This window comes from Patella vulgata, chromosome 1 (genome assembly GCF_932274485.2).
Source record: "Patella vulgata chromosome 1, xgPatVulg1.2, whole genome shotgun sequence".
In the NCBI taxonomy this organism is placed as follows: domain Eukaryota; kingdom Metazoa; phylum Mollusca; class Gastropoda; family Patellidae; genus Patella; species Patella vulgata.
The window spans coordinates 24612567-24634591 of record NC_065879.2 but is presented as its reverse complement, the minus strand read 5'-3'; the positions used below and the strand labels follow the sequence as shown (position 1 = coordinate 24634591).

General features: G+C 31.4%; 1 protein-coding gene across 6 annotated transcripts in view; it reads left to right on the top strand.

The window, feature by feature from the left end:
* LOC126827862 (rap guanine nucleotide exchange factor 1) overlaps nucleotides 1-22025 on the top strand; it is a 76442-nt gene that overhangs the window by 36306 nt on the left and 18111 nt on the right. For 5 of the 6 annotated variants that reach the window (XM_050557461.2, XM_050557500.2, XM_050557440.2 and 2 more), the window contains exons 2-6: nucleotides 3732-3940; nucleotides 18583-18755; nucleotides 19245-19392; nucleotides 19969-20063; nucleotides 21097-21306. In XM_050557461.2, the coding sequence (XP_050413418.2) occupies nucleotides 3732-3940; nucleotides 18583-18755; nucleotides 19245-19392; nucleotides 19969-20063; nucleotides 21097-21306 (835 nt within the window). Of the gene's footprint in view, nucleotides 1-3731; nucleotides 3941-8463; nucleotides 8611-11284; nucleotides 11519-18582; nucleotides 18756-19244; nucleotides 19393-19968; nucleotides 20064-21096; nucleotides 21307-22025 lie in introns of those variants that run through there. The other variant, XM_050557484.2, reaches the window with a different exon arrangement.

The following is a 22025-nucleotide window of genomic DNA, read 5'->3' as shown; positions in this document are numbered from 1 at the left end:
GTTTGAAGTAATATTTAGTACAGTGGAATTCCACCGAAGGGAGTAATTGCCAAGCCACAGTGGTTAGAACATACATGGTGCGTAGGGATGCGGAAAAATTCTGGTTAATTATGTCTTGGCTACTAGTATGCCATTTGGAAATTGATATTTCAGGGGTGCTGCTCAATTATAAGGTTACAAGTGTATTTATTTATCAAAACTATTTATGTTAAACTTTTCGTTATTCTGATAAGATCCACTATTTTAGAGATCTTATAATACAAAATACTTGATAATTGCCCCCTTATTAACATGTTTCTATAATATAGCTAACTATATACAATCTTTATACAGGACCTCGGTTTGCAGTTCATGTTGGTTCCAGAATGTTTATTCTGTGGTAAGCCTGGAAATAAGGCACCTGTCATAGACGTCAGGCACAAATTCAGGCTGTATCAGACAAAATCCATCTGGTGTGTGTCATTTTGTCTATTTGCAGTGTTTGTATTGATATTTTGAATACATGTCTGGCATAAAGTTGAAAATATCAGTAACTTGTTTATTATTGCCAGACAATTCATTAATATGTATGTGTCATCTATTTTGTGATTGAGGTGGGGGGTCATCAGCCTCACTGTAGGTCTGCTTTTGACCCGATTGCAAGCAGTATGTCATTTTATGTTTTTTATTTTTTTTTATCAAGAATAACTCATTTTGATGTAACTAATAAGCCTATGTGTATGGGATATTTTGATAATCCCACAAAGTTAACCCCTAATAATAATTACTTTCAAAATCAAGAAGCCAGTTTTTCCACCCTATAGGTAATCCCATCCGAAGTTATCACCTGGAATGGGTAATGGTAAAGTTTGTTTGCATTATGGTTCCATGAAATGTGCGGTCAGTCATATAGTCTTAAGTTTTTAAAGGCATCCAGATGCATAAAAACGACTCTAGAAACAAGTTTAGATTTTTAATTTGTACTCCTTAAAAAACATGTTGTATTCTCTTTGTGGATGATACGGACCAGTGTTGTAAGTTTGAACCTCGAGGGATTGATGATATTTGGGCTTCAAAAAATATTTTTTATTGAATAATGTTCTGAACTAATTGATAATTAATGCTTCAAAGCAATATGATGAAACACACAAAGAACAAAAAAAGTGCACACTTATATCCATTAATAAGTAATGGATTGGGTTTTGCGATTTTGAATTGGACAGTATACATAATTCAAACAAGAAATCCTGTAAAAGCACAAAAGCTTGTGAATAAACACCTCCAACTTAGAGTAACATAAGGTAGGGGAGAAAACTCCTGTAGTATTGAAACAACTACATCAGGGACCATACAATATAAAAACATTTATATTTTCATAAAATTTTGTCATTTTTCATAAAATTTTGTCATTTTTCATAAAATTTTGTCATTTTTCATAAAATTATCATAAAAAGGAAAAATATCATAACAAATATAAAATATCACTATTTCTCATAAAATGAGACATAAATTGCTACTCCCAATAATTTCTACACTAATAAATCCGAATGTGAACAAGAAAATCTTCATATGGTCTGTCATTGAGTCAGCTGACGTGGTTTTGATTCCCCCGGTTGTACGTGACAAGCAGTAGGGTTGCCTGTCTAACCTGTAGGTTTTCTCTGGGTCCTCCGGTTTCCTCCCACTGCTAAAGACCCCTACGCGCAAGTGAATTATTGAAATAAAATTGAACCATATGTTAGTCCTGAAATGGCCTAGTTTGTGTTGAGTGGACATTAAACTCTCTCTCTCTCTTTAAGATATGAATAATGTATAGTATTAATAGTAATTAATGAACTGTAACGAATAAGGTTTTTAATAGACATGAATTATTCACAAATGTTGACATTTTACACCAGAATGTGACTGTGTAAAAGAACTTTATAATCAGAAGGACATAAAAAAAAAACCGATTCATGCATTATTATTACTGTCGAACAAAACATTAGCCACTAAAAGTGCAGTTGTCAAGTGTTTCTATATACTATCTGAATGTCAAATATTAACATATTTATAAGAAAAACTACCAATATTTTTAAGAACTTTAGCTGAAGTAAAAAGATCTGTTAGTCTCAAAATGACTTAATTGTTGTGTTGATGAGATTGTAAACCCTATCCCATTCCATTTTGTCGGATACATCTAAAATTGATATTTCCAGGGTTTTTTTCACAAAGGACCTCTTGGAGGCAGTGCACAATGTGTTCTGTGTCTTACTCTATTTAATTAATCCTTTTATGGCGTCACAACATTTATACGTCATTAAATAAAAGAGTAATGTAACTAATGTAAGGGATAATTACCTGTCAGATATTAAAGATACATTATGGAAGATTCGATAAGAAGTTGGAAGTTCTCACTATAACAGTTAAAAACTAGATAATGTAAAGGCAATTTGCTGAAAATTTCATTCAAATTGATCCACTATGAACCGAGAACTAAGCGTTTGAAATTCCCGGCTAGTCTTGGTCATCTTTACTAAAGTCAGTACGATAAACAGCATAGTCTCGATTATCCATTTAATCGTTAAATCGTGAACGAAAGTTATGCAGTAAATCGGCTCATAATCCACTGTAGATCGCAGGCTAGCGATGCCATCTAGAGTTGATTACATGTATGGTCTGGATAGGTTAATTAATGTCTAATTAATAAGTAAGATAACATTTCAGGCCAAAAGAAAGACCTGCAATAGACAGATTTAGCTCTTGCATAATGTATGTTTAACTAAATATTTACGAGTTGTCATTTATACAGGCATGTGGTTGCATCAATTAGTAGTAAGACCATAAGTATTCCAGATTATATCTCTTGATCAAAGTTCACATAATCCAGTTGGATTAAAAGATTAAGTTAATTTCAGCTCAGACTATAAGGTGTGCAAGTCCCCAGGTGTAATGTGAGTAATGGTCATCATTCAGACCCATTATAATTGACAATTGTTTAACAATTATCTAGTTTGAATGGAAGTGATTTCTGACTTTAATTGAACATTAAATGGCTCTGATTAATTAGTAATGAAGAGTTTTATATTTAATACTGTTGTTGTAGAAATCGATCAGTGAATTTTCTTCATTAGACCCAGAGATACCAAGGGGTCAACACAGAAACTTTTTTCTTAAAAAGAGAAACCATAATTACCATACAATACATGTAGTTTGTGTAATTTGGAGCTTGCAAAAGATGGACAACAATACATTCTTTATAACTTCATTTCTGTGATCTGGATTTATAAAAGGACTTTGAAGACCACAGTAATCTATATTTGCGAAAATTGGATTAACAAATCTAAATTTGTTTTAGTGCTGACACAATTTAAGCTTTAAATATGATCTTCGGCTATATATTCATTGCTATGTTAAGAAACGAGAATTGATGAGACACTTAATACTAATAGGAAGGATTTTAAGTAAATTCACTGAGCCTAGTATCAAATAGCATGGGTTTACAATGGCTACAAAGAATTACTTTCAAAGGTTTGTGAAAAGATGTGATTTTATACCCATTCTATAGTTACAATGACTAATTCTTACATGTATAAATATATATTTTTAAAAAATAAAATGTATACAGGTGTACGATTCACAACTGATTAATAACTTGTTCAAAATTTGTGCATGTTTATTTTCAGGTGAATTCAACAATTTCTAGCAATTAATTTGTGGTAGATTAAGCTAAACAAATAAATATTCAGAATTATTATTTGATTTATTTTCAGAGAAATCATCTGGGTCCAAGATGTTAAAGAAGGCCCGATCATTCCGGGATGACATCAAGACCAAGATAAAAAGACGTCCGTCAACAGGAGCAGAGAAAATGATTCCAGAATCTGTGAAAGCACAGACAGCGAAGCATAAGAAAAATATGCATAGGAACAGCAGTATACCAGATGGATCAAAAGATATGTTTGATGGAGTCCATCATGATGTAAGTTTCTTTTCTATATTTTACATATCTAACACCAACCTGATTGAAGTATTCTTTTCAGAAAATATTCAGGTGTCACAATTATACTGTCAGTGAGTATGACATGTTTGTGGATGCCATAATCACTGATTTGTTTAGTTGATAATAATATTTTCGATCGTTATATGACTAGTTTAAATTGTGCTGGATTGGGTGGCCGAATACTCTGATCCTTTCGCTTAGATCATAAGTAAAGTCTGTCAATGACTCAAGTCCATGGTTTCGATCCCACACTTGTAGGTGACAAAGAGTGGGTTTTCTCTGGTTCCTCCGGTTTCCACCCAGTGCTATAGACTCCTATACAAAAGTAAATTAGTGAAATAAAAAATGTACCATTAAATCTCAAAATGACATAGTTTGTGTTGAGTGGCAGTTAAAACCCCATTTCTTTCTCTCTGTTTGAAATGAAATCTAAATACAATAAACAGGTGCCATGCATGAGGCAGGGTAGTCTTACTCCTTTTCGAAACACCTGGTGCCACTTTTCAAGTAGGATTCATTTCCCCCCCGTTTTGGTAAAGTCCACTTATACTATTGATTCATTTTTATGAGGTTTTTGATTTCCTCCTTTCATGGAAGATATTATTAGTCATATATTGCTAGTAGACATTGATGACTAGTGTTGATGTAACACTGATTCATTTTATTTCCTTTCCAAATAATACTCATGTCTTGTATTATTTCTATCAGGGAAACAAAATACAAACACTGGTATTGTTTATCTATTGGGTTGATCAATGGTTGATACTACTGTTGTAGTTATAGGGGAATCAGGATGCTATATTTTATATTATTGATAACAAGACCCTTTAAAATCACTGAATGTGGCTGTGAAATGAAACTCGCTTTCACAGATAAAAGTCCTAATATGCAAAATATACAACAAAGATCTATAGACTTCATAGTTAAAAATTTGAAAATCAGACGTGGGAAACTTGAAAGAAAATATGCTTTTATCAGATAAATTTGATTCCCTTTATGAATTAAAAGGTCATACTTGATTATGGCCATGTAAAGTTCTTGTGGTTGTACATTTTAAAAATGGATGTGGGAAAAAGCAGCAATAGAAAATATTCTTTAATTTGAAAAATTTGATTCCATCTATGAACTAGATGGGTCAAACTCAATTGTGGCTACTTAAAGATACATTATGCAAGATTTAGAGAAAGAGCTGGCCATTCTTACAATGAAAAACGAATATATTGAAAATGTCTGTCAAATTACTTTATTCTGAGCAAAATTATGAACGTTTGAAGCTTTGACAAGAAATAACCATAATTGGCAGATGACACAGTTCCTATTCTCGATTGCCTACTTACTGTTGACAGTATGATTGTCAAGTATAATTTACATATTATTTCGTAAGAGCTCTTGTCATAAATTTATTTTGCAGTCGATAACATTTGTTATCTTGTATTCTTAAGTTATAACATATGGTGCCGACTCTGGTCTCCTCTAGACATTCATCAATATTTTTATCTGATCGATAATGATAAGCAGATTACTAAACAGGTACTGCTTCTTTAACTATAGTCATTGAAATATGTATTCCAATTCGTTATTGGTAAAAAAAGAAGGGGATAAAAAGTAAGGAAAAGTGAGGAGAAGTCCATTTTAAGATCAAAGGGGTTTTATAATGATAGAAGACTACACAAGATTGATTTGAGTAACATGTTGTCTGACAGCTGGTAAAGGTCTAAAATTCAGGGAACCACCCTATACATGATAATGAGTCAAGTCTGGTAGCTGATGATATATACATGCATGTTTAGAAGCTGTAAAACCAGAATGGAAAGTTTCCTTCCTACATCATTCTTATGGATTATTGCTCATCATCTAATTGTGAAATATGTGTGTCGTATAAAGTTTTAAAAAATAATGTGAACTCAGAATTCTGTGAAAAAGACTTACATGTATACAACCTTGTTAAGAGAAAGGATTTCTGCAAAAGTATTTATTTATAGGAGTCAACAGGTTGCTTATCTCAGATACATTTTGTATAAAAGTGTAAATGCATAATTCGGTGGATAAAAAATGTATTATATACAAAGTTATATGTGGTATTGACATTTGGTTTTGTATAAGTGAGTAGTAGAAGGAAGTCGCATGTTGTTGAAAAATGTGAAAACAGTCTTTTTGCTTTGTTTATTCTATTAAAAATAAACAAACTGAAAGTCAAATGTGTCTTTTAAAAATACCTGTCAAAGGAAAATGACTGTTAATCTGTAATGTAAATGGTTGAAAATCGGTTAACAAAATAGCGACATTTAATTAAAGGAGCTAAATCTCTTTGGTTTGATTGTGTTATTTGGGTTGGTGATAGGATAAACTTTAATCAATTAAATTTTTGTTTTGAAATATTGAGTGGAATTCAGTTTGTATGCTAATTTTAGTTTGGAATTAGTAGCCAAATGAATATATTGTAAAGATGTTTCTGTTAGTAATGAGCCGTTCAGGTAACATATTTACAAGCCATGGTCAGAGGTTATAGTTAATTGTGCATGTCTATATTCTACTTGAAAATCTAACTTTCCATGAAATGTAATGGAATGCAGATGCCCAAAGTTAGCTGAAACAGGCAATATTAAACTGAGCAAAATCAGTCGAACCAACAAAAATTTATTACTTTGATATGATGTAAACAGTTGTTAATTACATGTAGGTGAACTACTCAAACAAAAAGAGGGGATATTTATTTGACTGCTCAGAGGGAATTGAGGGCGTTTTATGCCTTTTAATTAGGAAAGAGAAGATTTGATGACGTTGCTGACCAGCAAACTTCACTGGATCTAGACACAGACTTCTGAAACTTTAAGTTTGGATACCACCCACTAGAGATGACTTCTATGTCAATGCCCTTTGGGAATATGATTTGTTCTGAATCATTTGTCGGAAGAGGCATGGCAGCATTTCCTCTGAATAAATTTTTTGTCACAAGATAAAAAAGATTATTTATTGTTTAAGCTGTACCCTGTCAATTGAGATGTAACATTTCTGTCATTGTTACCATGGTGATTTGATATCTTTATCCTCTTGTATCAGTTGTTATTATTGGCCAGCTGTTTGTTCCACCATCTTGTAATAGGTATCTCCTATTGTTAATAGTAGATATGAGTCTGACCTTTGACCTCTTGATGTTAAAGATAAAAGTTGTAAATGAGACAAACATAATACATTTTGTTTTTTGTTTGTTTTTATCCAATGTGTTATTTTATTATTAAAGTCCTGATGTTCCATTTTAAGCAATAGTGATCACTTGCAAACTACAATATTGTGAAAGATGAATCTCCAATAGGAATATCAGTCCAAAAATGGTTCAATTCCTTTTAGTATTTACAAAAATATGTAATAATGAGTTCGCTAAATTTTATGTTTGATTAAACTAACATGCATTTGTTATCCCATAATATATTGAGAATAACATTTGATATTTATAATATGAATTAATGATAATAACCTGGGTCGGGCTGTTTATTATAAATATCAAATATATCATAATGTAATTACCAAATTTCCTGTTGGCTCATAAACTCGAATTTTTGTGTAATTAACTGGATTGATACAGTCATCTATTTAGGCAGCTAGACTCTGTAACCTTTGAAATTGTAGGCGATTTTTTACTTGTAGCCTTTTTTTTCCCTCTCCAAATTGTGTATCAGATCTCTGGAATTGTTGTGTATATAACTAGATCAAATGTTATGTTCACACTGAGCGACAGTGCTGAACATAATGTGACAGGCGACGATTTTACAATATATACTGAATGTTGTTTGGCAGTGTAAACATAGAATATTATCTACATTTACAATCAGCTACTGGATTTTTCTTTGTTTTCATTTCAATGGATTTTTTGCTAAAAATATTTTATTTCCTGTAATTGTGCATAGGATATTGAAATATTGTTATTAGAGGAATTATTGAGCTTCTGATTTTCCTGTTGACTCATTTGAACAGTTGTATTCATTGTCATATTATTTGATGTTCATTCATCTGTTTAAACAGTATAATTTGATATGTTCCATATCTTGATTTTTTACTGACAGTCAAGTTTAGAATTCAGTTTTTACTTTGTGAATACATAATTCTTTTAGTGGTTAAGCTAAAGTGTCTTGAGTTTTATTTACTAAGTAGGAACTTATAATAGTTTTATTTGGAACATTTTACTGGGTTTCATTGTTCATGTGTATTGAATTCATTGGAAAATTATAGAAATTTGATAGGATTTGATATGAAATGATACAGGTGTTGGAGGGTTTGTAGTATTTTTATTGACTGTAACGAGTTAGCAGTGACAATAAGAACCTACATATTAAACACGAGACTGTGATCACATGAGATTTTGTTCAAAATGTATGAACCTTTACATTTAGTCTTAGTTTTGAAAAAGGAATTTGGTATTAATATCCTTCAAGGATGGTTGCCGTGTTGATGTTTTTTGTGTACATATATATTGCGTAGTAGTTTTTGTGGCTAATGAGTCAGATAATTCCAATGTTTTCTCTATGGTTAAAATAAATGTTAAGTCAGTGTTGATAGTGTTTATCTTAGATGAAAACAGCCATCAAAAGTATGACATTACCATCAGATTAAAGATACTGGTTACCTTGAAGTGGATGAAAAATACATCTCAAGTAATGTTTAGTGAAACTTTGACAAACACTTACCATGAGGAAGATATATTTATTTTAGAAAGTCTTATACCACAAGCAACACACCATTGTTTTTCTAGGGTTTTTTTTAGATAGGGTTTAAACAATTTATTGATTCTAATCATTTCGAGAAGTTTTTATTCTTGTAAAAATGCACTTTGTAAAAATAATAGTTTGAAAACAGTCAACACTAAAGCTTTTTGTATTTAAACTTCCTTAGTTCAAGCATGCAACCAATCATAAATAAAAGTTTAGATTCTATTATTTTTATACACCCTCGATGAAATATAGTTGAATATTGTCGTCACCCTTATTTTGTTGGTCTGTCTGTTGCTCTGGACCCTAAAGTTATCACCCAATCCACTCTAAATTTATACAGTGTTATTAAGGTCATCAAACAGAGAAGCCTGTTGATTTTCTGATAATTACTGCCAGAGTTATGGCTAAAGTTATCATCCAATTATAGGCACAGATCCAGCTTATTTTGCATGGAAATTAGGTAAACATACCGTTTGCAGTATATTATGGTGACATGGGCACTTTCAAGAAAAACTGGAAAGTGGAGTTGATTGGATTAGGATGGTAATTGTGTTGAATACAGTAAACGCTAACTAACAAATTTACAATTCGTTAATGCAAATATTTATTAAAATATTCACGTTGAATGTGCAATACAGAGACAAATTTCCATACTATAACTTGATAATTGCTTGTTTTGAACATGTACACACCTCTAGACAACAATTGCTTGTTTTGAACCATGAGTAATCAAGAATAAGTTATGGATCAAGGTTTAAAACAAGATGACATTTAACTTTTGGAAATTTAAAAAAAAAAGGATAATAATAGGAGTTGACTAAAGGTATGAAATGACTAAGTCTGTTATATGAGGATGTGTTAAATTGTATCAACACGAACTAGTCACAAATATTAGGTGATTATCTGTTTGTTATATCCTGCCATAAAAACTATCTACATAGACTACATGGTATATCATTGTCACAAGATGTTTTGATTTTTAAATTAGATTTCAGTGTGAAGAAATGTGAAGGTTAAACTATGCATATATTCTCAACAGGGAATATATTACCTGAATATGAAAGTCTTTATTCGGAAATAAATGTGCAGATGAGCATGGTAACATTTAGAAATTTGTAAATATGAGATATTTTTGTTCAAATTTGTTATTGCTATTGATTCCTTGTTTTACTGGATAGTTTAGACAAACTGTTACTGATAAGCATGGTTACTATAGTTAATTATGATGTTGTTGTTGTAATTAGCATCTAAGTTATTGGATGATGAACTACAGATGTGTGTATCTTAATTTAAATATCAAAAGGTATTGGCATCAGGGGGAGTTTATAGAGAGATTTATTAAGTTAAAGTGAGAGCTGTGCATGTATATATTGACGGTAGATGAAAAATGCAATATATCCATTTTCGTCATTTAATATGTGACATTCTACACTTGAGGAAAACTAACATTGCTCTTTATCTATTTTTTGATGGGAATGATATAGATGTGTACTGTATTTAAAGCTCTTCATTATTCAAATATGGGAGATTAAAGTATATAGTACCATCCATCGATCGTAAAGTGTATTCAAATCCATTAGTTCATAAATACAAAGTGAGTAGTTTAGGAATCTCATGACATACATGAAGTAGTATTAGTTGGCTTAGGAGATCTTATAGGCAGGATTTTAAGTGTTAATAATGTTATAGAGGTTTTTATACGCCCACATTTATATGTCTGTCCGTTGTGGACACTCTAGAGGCTAAAGTTAATATCCGATTGACTTAAAATTTATACACAGTGTTTAAGGTCATGAGACGAAGAAGCCTATTGATTTTCATCGATATCCGATAATTACTGCCAGATTTATGGCCCTTGATCACTTTGAAAAATCTTGTGGCTGCTTTAGAGACCATACTTTATATTTATACACCGTGTTTACACCTATATATAATCGTTTTGATTGACTTTAGATTGATACACAGAGTGTAAGGTCTTGAAACAAACAAGTATATTGATTTTCAATGATTTTTGATAACTTGAACAGCTGCATCCATGGTATTAAATGTTTTGTATACTAAACGTTAGCATTGGCTAAACAAATTCTAATGATTTTCTGACAATTACTTAATTACTTAATTGTTACTCATAATCAGATTTTAGTGTATTATAAATGTTTCATTACCGACAAAAGTAAAAATATGCCACAACTCTTGTTGACTGCCCGGATGATTTAGCTGCTGTGGGCGTATGTTTCATTGCCTGGCAACCTATCTTTTAATTCTGAGTTCAGAAAAAAAAAGGAAAATGGGCATTATTTTTGTGTAGTTTTTATCTATTTGTTTTTAACTATATAGTAAAACTTACAGCATTTATTTTCTCAGATTTATTTTTGATGAATTTTGATCTTTGCCTAACCAGGATTTGCAAATCGATATTAAGTTGAACAAATTATCATCAGGTCTGACTCAGTCAGTACTACCAGTCTGTCTTGCTTCCAGTTCAAATGTGTTCTACAATATATCTGAAGTGTTCATGCAGACTCACGATCAGTATCTGTTGAACAGTGTAACACATAGCCGATAGTGGTTCTATTTTGTGAAAATTTGACTGTAATATTTGGTTGTGTTTATTTAGGCCCTTGTTAAAGTATGTATATTGACATGACAGTGAAAGTGTTTACAGCACTAAACTGACAAATTCCAAGAAAGTTAACTTTAAGACATTCTATGTAATGTGTTGAGATATTTGTGAAGCATATTGATATCATTGGATAGTAACTTGAATATTTGTGGAAATATTTCTTGTCAAATTTTCAAAATGGGGAAAATGAAGAAGGAATCTGTGACATCTTCACCTCCTGTTAAAAAGGTAAAAAAAATTTTTTTATTTTTATGCTTTTTATTTTGTAACCAAAAAAGGATTTATGTCATGTGTGAATATTTATGACTGTATTCCAGAAAATGTTTGTATTATCTGTGTTTATATGGTGAAACAGTCTAAATAAAAGACAGTAAAGAAATTATAACTTTATAAATATAGAGAGATAGATTTTTGTTAAAGAGTAGAGTGGTTTGTAAGGTTCATAATGAAAGATTGTTTGACGAAATGATGTCTGTTTTGTTCATCATTGTGTATATAACATCCTGCTATAGCAGAAGTCAAAAATAGATAACCGTCTTCTCTATTATAAGCTCTTTAAACTGAGAAAAACATCGTAAATTTGATAGTTTCACATTATAATATCAATTTCCTATTAATAAAAGTCTATTTAGGTCCACAACTATTATTGACATAAATTTGTCATCCTATGTCCTGCAACACCGGACAGACTGACAGAGTATAACACACGGATTTCCTTGACACAAGTCAAATGGTTTTTCAATGCTAGCAGCATATTTGAAATCAAACATTCTCAACCAAAAGAGATCAGTCAATAATGACTTTATAAAAGATGTCAACATCAAAGTTGGCATACAGAACCATAAACAGTCATATTGAACCACTACTGGTAGAGATAATTTAAAAGAAATAAATTTCTTCGATTTATAGTATTGAATTGAGTTGACCTGATGTGATATTTTGATTGCATCAAGCTTAACATGACTAAATATTTGTTTCCAAAAGTTAAGCTTACAATGATATGAACTTCCCAGATAAATAAGAAATGGTATCCAGTGTTCTAGAAAGAGTAGGCACAAGAGCCATACATGATCAAACTTGATAAATGATGAAACTATGTTAAATTTTAGTACATTTTTTTTTCCAATCAATAATTATTTAAAGGGGCATTATGTAAGATTTAGATAATGAGCTGGCCCTTCTCACTATAACGTTTCAAAAATAGATAATGCAAAATGAATATTGAAAATTTCTTTAAATTACTTTATTTTGAGCGAAGTTATTAATGATTGTAGTTTTGACAAGTTGTATGCATTGATCGTAACCACTGAACTGGTCATTCGAATCTTAGCCTGGCTTCTCCATTTTTAAATTAAATCATTAAATGGCCGAACTGTTCTAATCTACTTAACTCGGAGCCATAGATGTCTAATTAATAATGATATTACATTTGAGGCCCAAAGAAAGACCTGCAATAAACAGATTCAGCTCTTACATAATGCCTGTTTAAAATAGTTTTGAAAAAAAGGAAGCCTGGATTGTGTTTATATATTTTTGAAAAAAGCTTTTCGTATATCATCATACTTTGAGCCCTTATTTACAAAACTTTAAATCTGATTTTCTTAAAGGGACAACAAACCAGATTGTTCAAAAATGTTTCAAAAGTCAAAAATATGTATATGTAAATATAGGTGTATGTAAATTGTGCCTTTAAGCGGACTGGTCTACCCATAAAAGGCCAGTAAGTATTTTTGTTTTTACTGTACACCATTATCTTATCAGAACTCTGAAGTAAAATATCTGGCTTATTTCATGTTAAAAGCATTTGATCTAATTATTCAACTCATAAACAACCACAACTCCAAGGCTGTTGATCAAAGTGGTGATTCTTGATTATCTAACTATGTTATGATGAAGAATGTTTCTGGCGTGATGTAATCGCTCAAAAACTGTCAGTATATTACCAGCCGTGAATATTTAAGGAATGATGATCTAGTCAAGCATGCTGTAAACACGTTTTATTTTTAGGCGGATGAATACATGTTAGTTGTGGTATTTATATTGGCTACCAGCAGACACAACCAAACAACACCAGACCACTTGTTATGTTTAAAATCTGAACTAATTCACCCAAAAAATTTAGCACTAAAATAGACAGTTGAAGTTATTTTTGAAACTTAGAACAAATATTTGATAGCTTTCAGACCGCAGGTCGTCTGTATTCATGTACAAATATGGATTCGTCGTCAAGAAGTCTGTCTATATTGAAAGAGTGAATGGCTAGTTTTATAGATATGACATGGACATATTTTAATGATGTAAAATAAAAACTTCCATTAAGTTAAAATGACAAGACAGTAAAAGCGTTCATTATATTAAGTTCGATATGTTGATGTATTTTGCCCAGTAGGCATCTGTCTACATTTAAAATTTTAGGTCCACAGATAGAGATATAACTGATTTTGTGATCAACAGTCGACAGTTTAAATCTGAATTGAAACTAAAATGATTAGTGAAATGAAATGGGGTTTAACATGTTACTTTTCTGCACTGACTGGGATAATGAAGATTGGAAAATAATTAGTAAACAAACTTCCACTTAAAGATACATTATGGGAGATTAGATAAAGCGTTGGCAGTTCTCATTATAATAGTTAAAAACTAGACAATATAAAGGGAATTTGCTGAAAATTTCAGTCAAATTGATCCACTCTGAACCAAGATTTTAGCGATTGAATTTTCGGCCTAGCCTCGATCATCATTACTAAAGTTGGTACGATAAAAAAATATAGTCTTGATTATGCATTTCATGATTAAATCATGAATCAGAGTTGAAGAGCAAATCGGAACCCAATCTAATAAACGTCGCAGGCTAGCGATGACATCGAGAGTTGATTATGGTCTGGATAAGTTAATTAATGTCTAATTAATAATTTACTAATTTAGATAACATTTCAGGCCTAAAGAAAGACCTGCAATAGGCAGATTTACATAATGTATGTTTAATGTTTTGAAATGTAGATTTACTCATACAGATTTTGCCACATCAATGATAGAAATAATACATCAGATCAAACTTATACAATACATTATTTTGACCTACCGGTAATTGAAAAATAGCGCCATTAAATTTGTAAGTAAACAGAAATCTATTTCGAAAAAGAGTTGTCAAACCCACTTTCTCACCAGTTCCATTGATGAAGTGGCTTTTCATCAGGTTTTTCATTGATAAACAGGGTCCTGTTTCATGAGGAAACATATAAGACTTATGTGCACGTAAACTGACCAAATTTATTATAGTATAAAGTTTATTCATGAGCCAAGAACAGTTGAGGGCGAGGGCCACATAAACCCTATTTACACTTTTGCCTGATTCTGTTTTTTTACTGTAAATGGTAAATGGCATTTTAGTGTAAGTGATATAATACATTTGAATTGATATAGAATTATAATACATTTGAATTGATAAAGAATTATAATACATTTGAATTGATATAGAATTATAATACATTTGAATTGATATAGAATTATAATACGTTTGAATTGATATAGAATTATAATACATTTGAATTGATATAGAATTATAATACGTTTGAATTGATATAGAATTATAATACATTTGAAACGGTATAAAATTATAATACATTTGAATTTATATAGAATTATAATACATTTGAAACGGTATAAAATTATAATACATTTGAAACGGTATAAAATTATAATACATTTGAATTTATATAGGATTTATAATACATTTAAATTGTAACATGTAGGATGATAATAAAGTTTGAAATGATATAAGAAATATTTGTACACCAGTGAGCAATATGTTGATTAATGATGGTTGTAAAAGACAGTGGAAGTATATATTGATGAAGATGATAAACTCATCCCACAGATGTTTTTTCTCTAACTAGATATTTAACACCTTACATTATCTACACTAGAGGAATAGGGTGTTGTTAGATCTCTGTGTTTACCATTGGGTGTTGTCTTTCTCTTCTACTGCTACATAGATGGTACATGTTGATAAGATTTCATTTTAACAGAAAAACAAAGAAATTTCTCTTTGCTTTTGATTTCTAGAAATGGAAATTGATTTTCTTTCCCTGTGTTAAATTAGTTGTGATTTTATTTCTGAAAATTTGTCCTTATTTCATATATCTTTTTCAGTCAAATATTAAAGGGGTGCAACACTATCAATTTCCTTGTTTATTTCTCTAAAAATGAATTAAACTCAATTTCTAATGAATTTTAGAATTTAAATGAAGTAAATCAGGTTGGTTTTGTCAGTGAGAAAACTGCATATTTGTGCTTGGCTTCTTGTGTGAAACTGGGGTAACACATATTTTCTGTCATTGTCTTTGATACAATTTTTAAAGAGAGTGAGACTGTAAGATCAGCCTTTTTTTGTGTTATCAATATTAACATTTACATTGAGAAAAGGGGAAAACCCACCACAACAGCATTTTTAATCTTTAAAAGACATTAAGAAGTAGAAAATAACATTTCAGCTATTGTTATTTTATTTCGTCTTCATGGTTTGGATTTTCTTCACTACATCAAAAGTAAATTCAGAGCAACTGCTGTTCAGATAGCCCATGTCAGTTGAATTACGTGCAACACTTTATGAATAAATCAAGAGTTGATGCTTTTGAATGTTTGGAAAAGATGCTTTTTCATTGGCTGTTTAAGATATACAACAAAAACATGACCCAATATGATTAAACTATTATGTAAAATTGAGTCCAGTAAAATATAAGACAGAGAGTGTAAAACAAAGATTAAATAGAAAAACATTTGACTTTAATCTTATTATGGTATGGGTAATGATTGCATGTAAAAACATTTGATTGTGCCCATGATAACTGCATTATTATTACTTAGTTATCAAGACATAAAAAGACAGGATTTCTAAAATTGATTTTATTCTGATTGTTTAAACTTGAGTTGACCCTAGTCGACCTATGACCTTTTCTATATGTGATGGTTTAATGGTTTTATTTAGTGGCAAGCTGATTTAATTGTTTTTGCATGTATAGAATTTATACTCTACCTAGATCAGGTAACTATTGTAAACAACATGTCAGTCATTGCACATGGTACTGATAGTAAGTACAGGATGATGGCATAACACACAACAAAACAAGCACAAAGCCTGACAACTGAAAAAGACACAGCCATCATAGAAGTAATAAATCCGGTGGATGCTGTAAATTTAAATGTTAATACAAAATCAATGATTGGTTAATGATGTAAATTGAAATTTTGAAACACAGTCAAGGATTGGTTAACTCATATGAATCAAAAGCTTAAAGATGCCTTCCCATGTACAAACTTGGTGATTTGATGATATATTTGCCCTAAAAACATATTCAAACTAATTAATATATCAAAAATTTGCTTCAAATCCCTCTCAAAACATTGTATTCTCGAGGAAATACCCTAAGATATAAAAAATCCATTTTTAGAAGCCACATTTGTCAAGTAGCTTTATTGAGGGAGGGCCCATTTTCAGAATGTATTTGTTGTTATTGGTACTTACTATCCATTTCCATACATATTGAAGCCTAAGTAAATTCTTGCATTATCTTCTGCCAACTTCTTTTTCTGCCGTTTAATTGCAGAGTCTTTTGTACGTTTAAACTCCTCATAAGTGTTTTTCAGGGAATCTGGTATTTTTCTAGAAGACTGGGCGTCTCTACTTTCCATTTATACCAAATGTTCCATACTTTTATTGGAAATAACTTCCCAATCAATACTTTCCTGAGAATGTATCTTTAAAGCCCCAAACATGGTCAAGTAGAGTTTCAGACCATACACAACCAATTTAAAAAGTGTTTTTCAGGGAATCTGGTATTTTTCTAGAAGACTGGGCGTCTCTACTTTCCATTTATACCAAATGTTCCATACTTTTATTGGAAATAACTTCCCAATCAATACTTTCCTGAGAATGTATCTTTAAAGCCCCAAACATGGTCAAGTAGAGTTTCAGACCATACACAACCAATTTAAAAATTATTCAAATTGATCATTCTTACTTTGGAATTTCACTTGGTTTCTATTGATTTCACACTGTCATCATTGTATGTTTTTGGTAATTAAAGTAATAATAATTATTTGCCAGCTCTATCTTTAGTGTTTTTATGCTCAGATGTTATAATTCTCTGAAATAAAAGAAAAGGAAATGAGTTGATAAAAAGATAGAGTGAACACCTGTTAGTACTGTTAGGTTGTATATTGATATAAGACTAGACTCAGCATGATATCTCTACTAGATATATTATTAACATCAGTCGACATGCACATACATGTTGACACCTTTATCTTGAGATGCATCTAACACATGTCAATTGTTTGTAGCAGAATATATGCACAGTTTCCAAGAATCTACATTACTTATATTAATATTTAGAACCAGTTTTTTCCTGGCTTGGATGCCTCCTCTTTGTGGGCAAATCTTCACAGATGGGTCAAATTGTCCTTATTGCTGCCTCTTATTTCAGGGAAAGTTTCTTTGATTTCATATGTTGAGAGTGAATTGTCTTGGGTGCCACATGTTTGGGGGTCACGTTTTTTAGGTGTCACTTGTTGATGATGAATTGTCTTGAGTGCCACATGTTTGTGGGTCACGTTTCTTAGGTTTCACTTGTTGTGGGGGCATTGTCTTCGGGTGCCACTTGTACTGTAATCAAATTCAAAGGACTATCTGGACATGAGATAAAAAGCCTACTTCATTATATTAATATTGTTTGAAAGGAGTTTTAATCTGTAATGATTGATAGAATTATTTATTTCTTGTCCAAAGCACACTGTAGACAAAATACTTTCCCACGCTCTTTTTATGCAAATTTTATGTGTGTTAAATATTCAGAGAATTAATTAGACTTTATAATAGTTTATCTTATATATGGAAATGAACCCGATAGTCTGCAATTTAATAACAATTTTTAACAGACTAATGGACTTCTATGTCTCATCAACTCTCTACTCTCTTTTTGAGACTATCATATGATGATAATTTCACTTTAGTTACCAATGCAATGCTAAGGGGGCTGGGGGGGGGGGGGGGAATTATAGCTGCCCATCGATCATGAACATGCACTACTGGTTGACACTGCCCCTTATTACTGCCCAGTAATTCAAGTTAGAAGTGAGTTATTGATATAAAAAAGATCATACATTAGTCCTGAAGTGAATTAATTGTTTTGTAAATTCCTTTCCTTCTTTTGTTTAAATTTATATACATAATTTTCAGATAATGAAAGCTTCTAAGTGAATATTTAATATTTCTATCTGTTTGTGTTTTTCAGGATATAGATAAACTACAAAGTGAACTAGATGAAATAAATCGAACATTAAAATTTATTCAGGCTGTCGCAAATCAAGACAAACCTAAGATGTTGCCACCAACCGCAACACACGTTCTAGAAACAGTTCTTGATGTTTTTACTGTTTTAAATAATATATTAGCTACTGAAGAAAGGTCAGTATTTTTGCAACTGAATGTTCAAATATAGCTGATGTACTGACTGCAAGACTCCTATCCTGGAGTCTGTTGGCAGAAAATCATATTGTAACATCAGTCAATTGGGAATGAAAAGATATGACAGTTGAACTAGTTAAAGGTCCAATATCTCAAAATAAACTGTAGATAGACTTTCAGACCATACATATATAATAAAGTAGTCTTCTTACCAAAATTGTTAAAGTAGATCAATCCTAAGATAAATTATGGTCATATAACTTTTTTATCAATTTTATAAATTTACGATTATTATAACAGAGAACACATTTTGCTTTTTCATTTCTTCTTTATTAAGTCAATGTCCTCTTTTAATAGTTTTTCAGTTTTTATTGTAAAGCTTGACTTGTATTGTGTAAGGATGAGCAACCTACAAGAACCATTTTAGAAGAATGGTTTTAAAAGAAACATGGTTTTAGTAAATCAATATATAAATATTGTATTTTTCAGTACTGCATTGGTATCTGGTAGAAGTAAGGTATGTCAGTGTCTAGCAAGATTTGTTCGATGGTCAGATAATATTTTGGTTAAAACAGACAAGGAATCAAATAAACAGAATGCCTCAGAAGTTATTACAGCTTTATCAGATGGCATCAAGGTAGGGGAGACAAACACCTTTATTTTTCAGTTCTGGATATATTGTTATAATTTATTTATATCTATTGCTTGATCAGTAAGGTTACAGATGATTAGTTAGTGATCAGGTTTCTGTACAGCCGCAACAACTGATGTCTTTATGAAGACTTAGTGACTTGACTATTGTTGACAAAACATATGACGATTACCACAAGAGATAAATACAAGCATTAAATAATTACATTCAAGTTGCATTAATCTCATTACCTATTTTCTTTCTATAGAGTAAAATAAAATGATTAATTTGAAAGGTATACTAATCAATGTTGTTGTTAATGTAACAGAGTAATTTGAAAGGTATATACTAATCAATGTTGTTAACGAAACTATGATCAAATTATCTGGTAAATGGTGACTTACTTTATATTTTAAAGTTACAAGTGGCTAGTAAATTTAAAGTAGTAACAACAGGTCTCATTCATTTCAATTCACATTCAGGCGTACTTGAATCTATTTTGATTAAAAACTAAAATTGTAGATCTTTATATGTTGATTATTTTGTGTGATTTTGTTTTCATTAAAAACTTTAATTTGACAGGATTTAACACATCTATGTATAGAGAAATTAGAACGTAGAAAGAATAGTTTACCGGTTAAATCATCAGGATCTCTTTCACCTGGTGGTAATGAAAGGTAAGTAAACTTTATCTACAAAATCAAGGAAGGAGGAAAGACATAACGATTTTTGGAGGCCATGGTAGGGCTTTGGCCTCTTGACTAGAATGTCGCAGGTTCAGATCCTCAGGGATGTCACCTGCATGGCTAACAAAGACAGTTGTGTGTACTTTGGTATTCTTATGAAGATACCATTGGCAGTTGAAACTCTAAGAAGAGCAGGCAGAATTGCCTCTGTTCAGGCAAATATCTCCTTCTTGCAGACGTAACAGTGGAAATGAAAATTACTATATGTTAGTCTTAAAATTATAGTAATATTGTATTGACACTATGTTTAACCCGATTCCATTCTTTTCAGAAGTTTTGTTTTAATTTCTTTATTATTTTCTAATGCCTTGTGGGGCTGGAAAGGAAATTGCACATCCTTTTTGCAGTTAAATTATTCCTTGAAATTTGAAGACGACTGGGCTGGAAACATTGTTGTTTGAGTAAAATTATACATGTGACCATAGTAAATGAAATTAACTGTATATTGCTCTCAAAATGACCAAACCATTCCAGTTCTTCCCTCCATTTACCCATAAAAAACAAACCATTTAAATATGAGCTCTTACACCTGCCCAGTAGTATTGCATTATGCTTTGCTGTTTGCTTCCATTTCTTTCAGCATACAAAGAGCCTCATTACCATAAATTCCGCAGACACCTTGGGATCTGTTTCACAAAGCAAACATAATGTTACTTACATCTAAGTTCAATGAGTTGTAAGGACACTCATGATTGGGATGCTTGTAAAAGAACTGTTGACAGATGGAGATTCAATAAAGAGGAGGATACACGTACAATTCTCCTGACAAAATTATCCTGCCTTGCATTTCTCACGTGGCCATAGCCTCAAAATAATGAAGCATTGTGTTGAGACATTAAAATCCATTCTTATAATTTTACATGGATGTAAGTCTTCAATGTTCTTTATGAAACATGACCCTTGTTGAGATATCAGTTTTACATGGTATCTGAGTATCATGCTTTGTGCTTCCTTTTCCTTTCAGCTTACAAAGAGCTTCTTTACCAGAAATTCCTCTGACACCCAGGGAGCGTCAGATTCTTGCCAAAACAAGTGATAACGGACTTTATGAAAATACAAGTATAGCACATTCTCATGACAGTCTGGAGAATCAAGCTATATTTAGCTTTGATACAGAGGATAGTCCGCCACCTAAACCTCCGTTACCGCAAAATGTTGATGGTTTAATAACCAGGTAATATGCACGTCATTGGTTAAAGATAAAAACTTTGTGGCCCAGAATAACCAACATATAATCTGCACTCAATGAACTAGTGATCTCATTTTCCATGAAACATGCTAAAAAATATTCCTAGTACTAGGTAGTACATCCACAAAAATGAGCTGAAATTTGGAGAAGATTTGCCTGAAATAGACACTCAAATCGCAAGAATTTTATATAATGGATGGGAAGTAAACATAAATACAAAATTTGATATAGTTAATTAGATTGTATAATTTAGAAAAGGCAGTACTCACAACTTACAACTTCGATTTTTGTCATTATCTCTGTGCACAACCCAAAGTGCAGATTTATGTACATTATGTAGTAAACTATTAACACTGTGTGTACAACCCAAAGTGCAGATTTTTGTCATTATGTAGTATACTATTAACACTATGCACAACCAAAAACACATTAACACGTCACATAGTGACATTACAAGAGGAACTGTAACTACTGTAAGTGTAAATAAATAAGCAAGCAACATGTACCATGATAGTCTTCGACTTTACTGTCTTTATGTGGGACCAACTTGGAATAATAAGACACATAGATTTAAATGTTCAGAAGTAGCATTTAAAAATAACTAAAACAAACTATATCAACCAAGTAATGATGCGTCATTTGCATTTATCGCTAAAGTAAAAATCAAATTTCTCATGGCTTAATCCACACTAATATGTACTCAG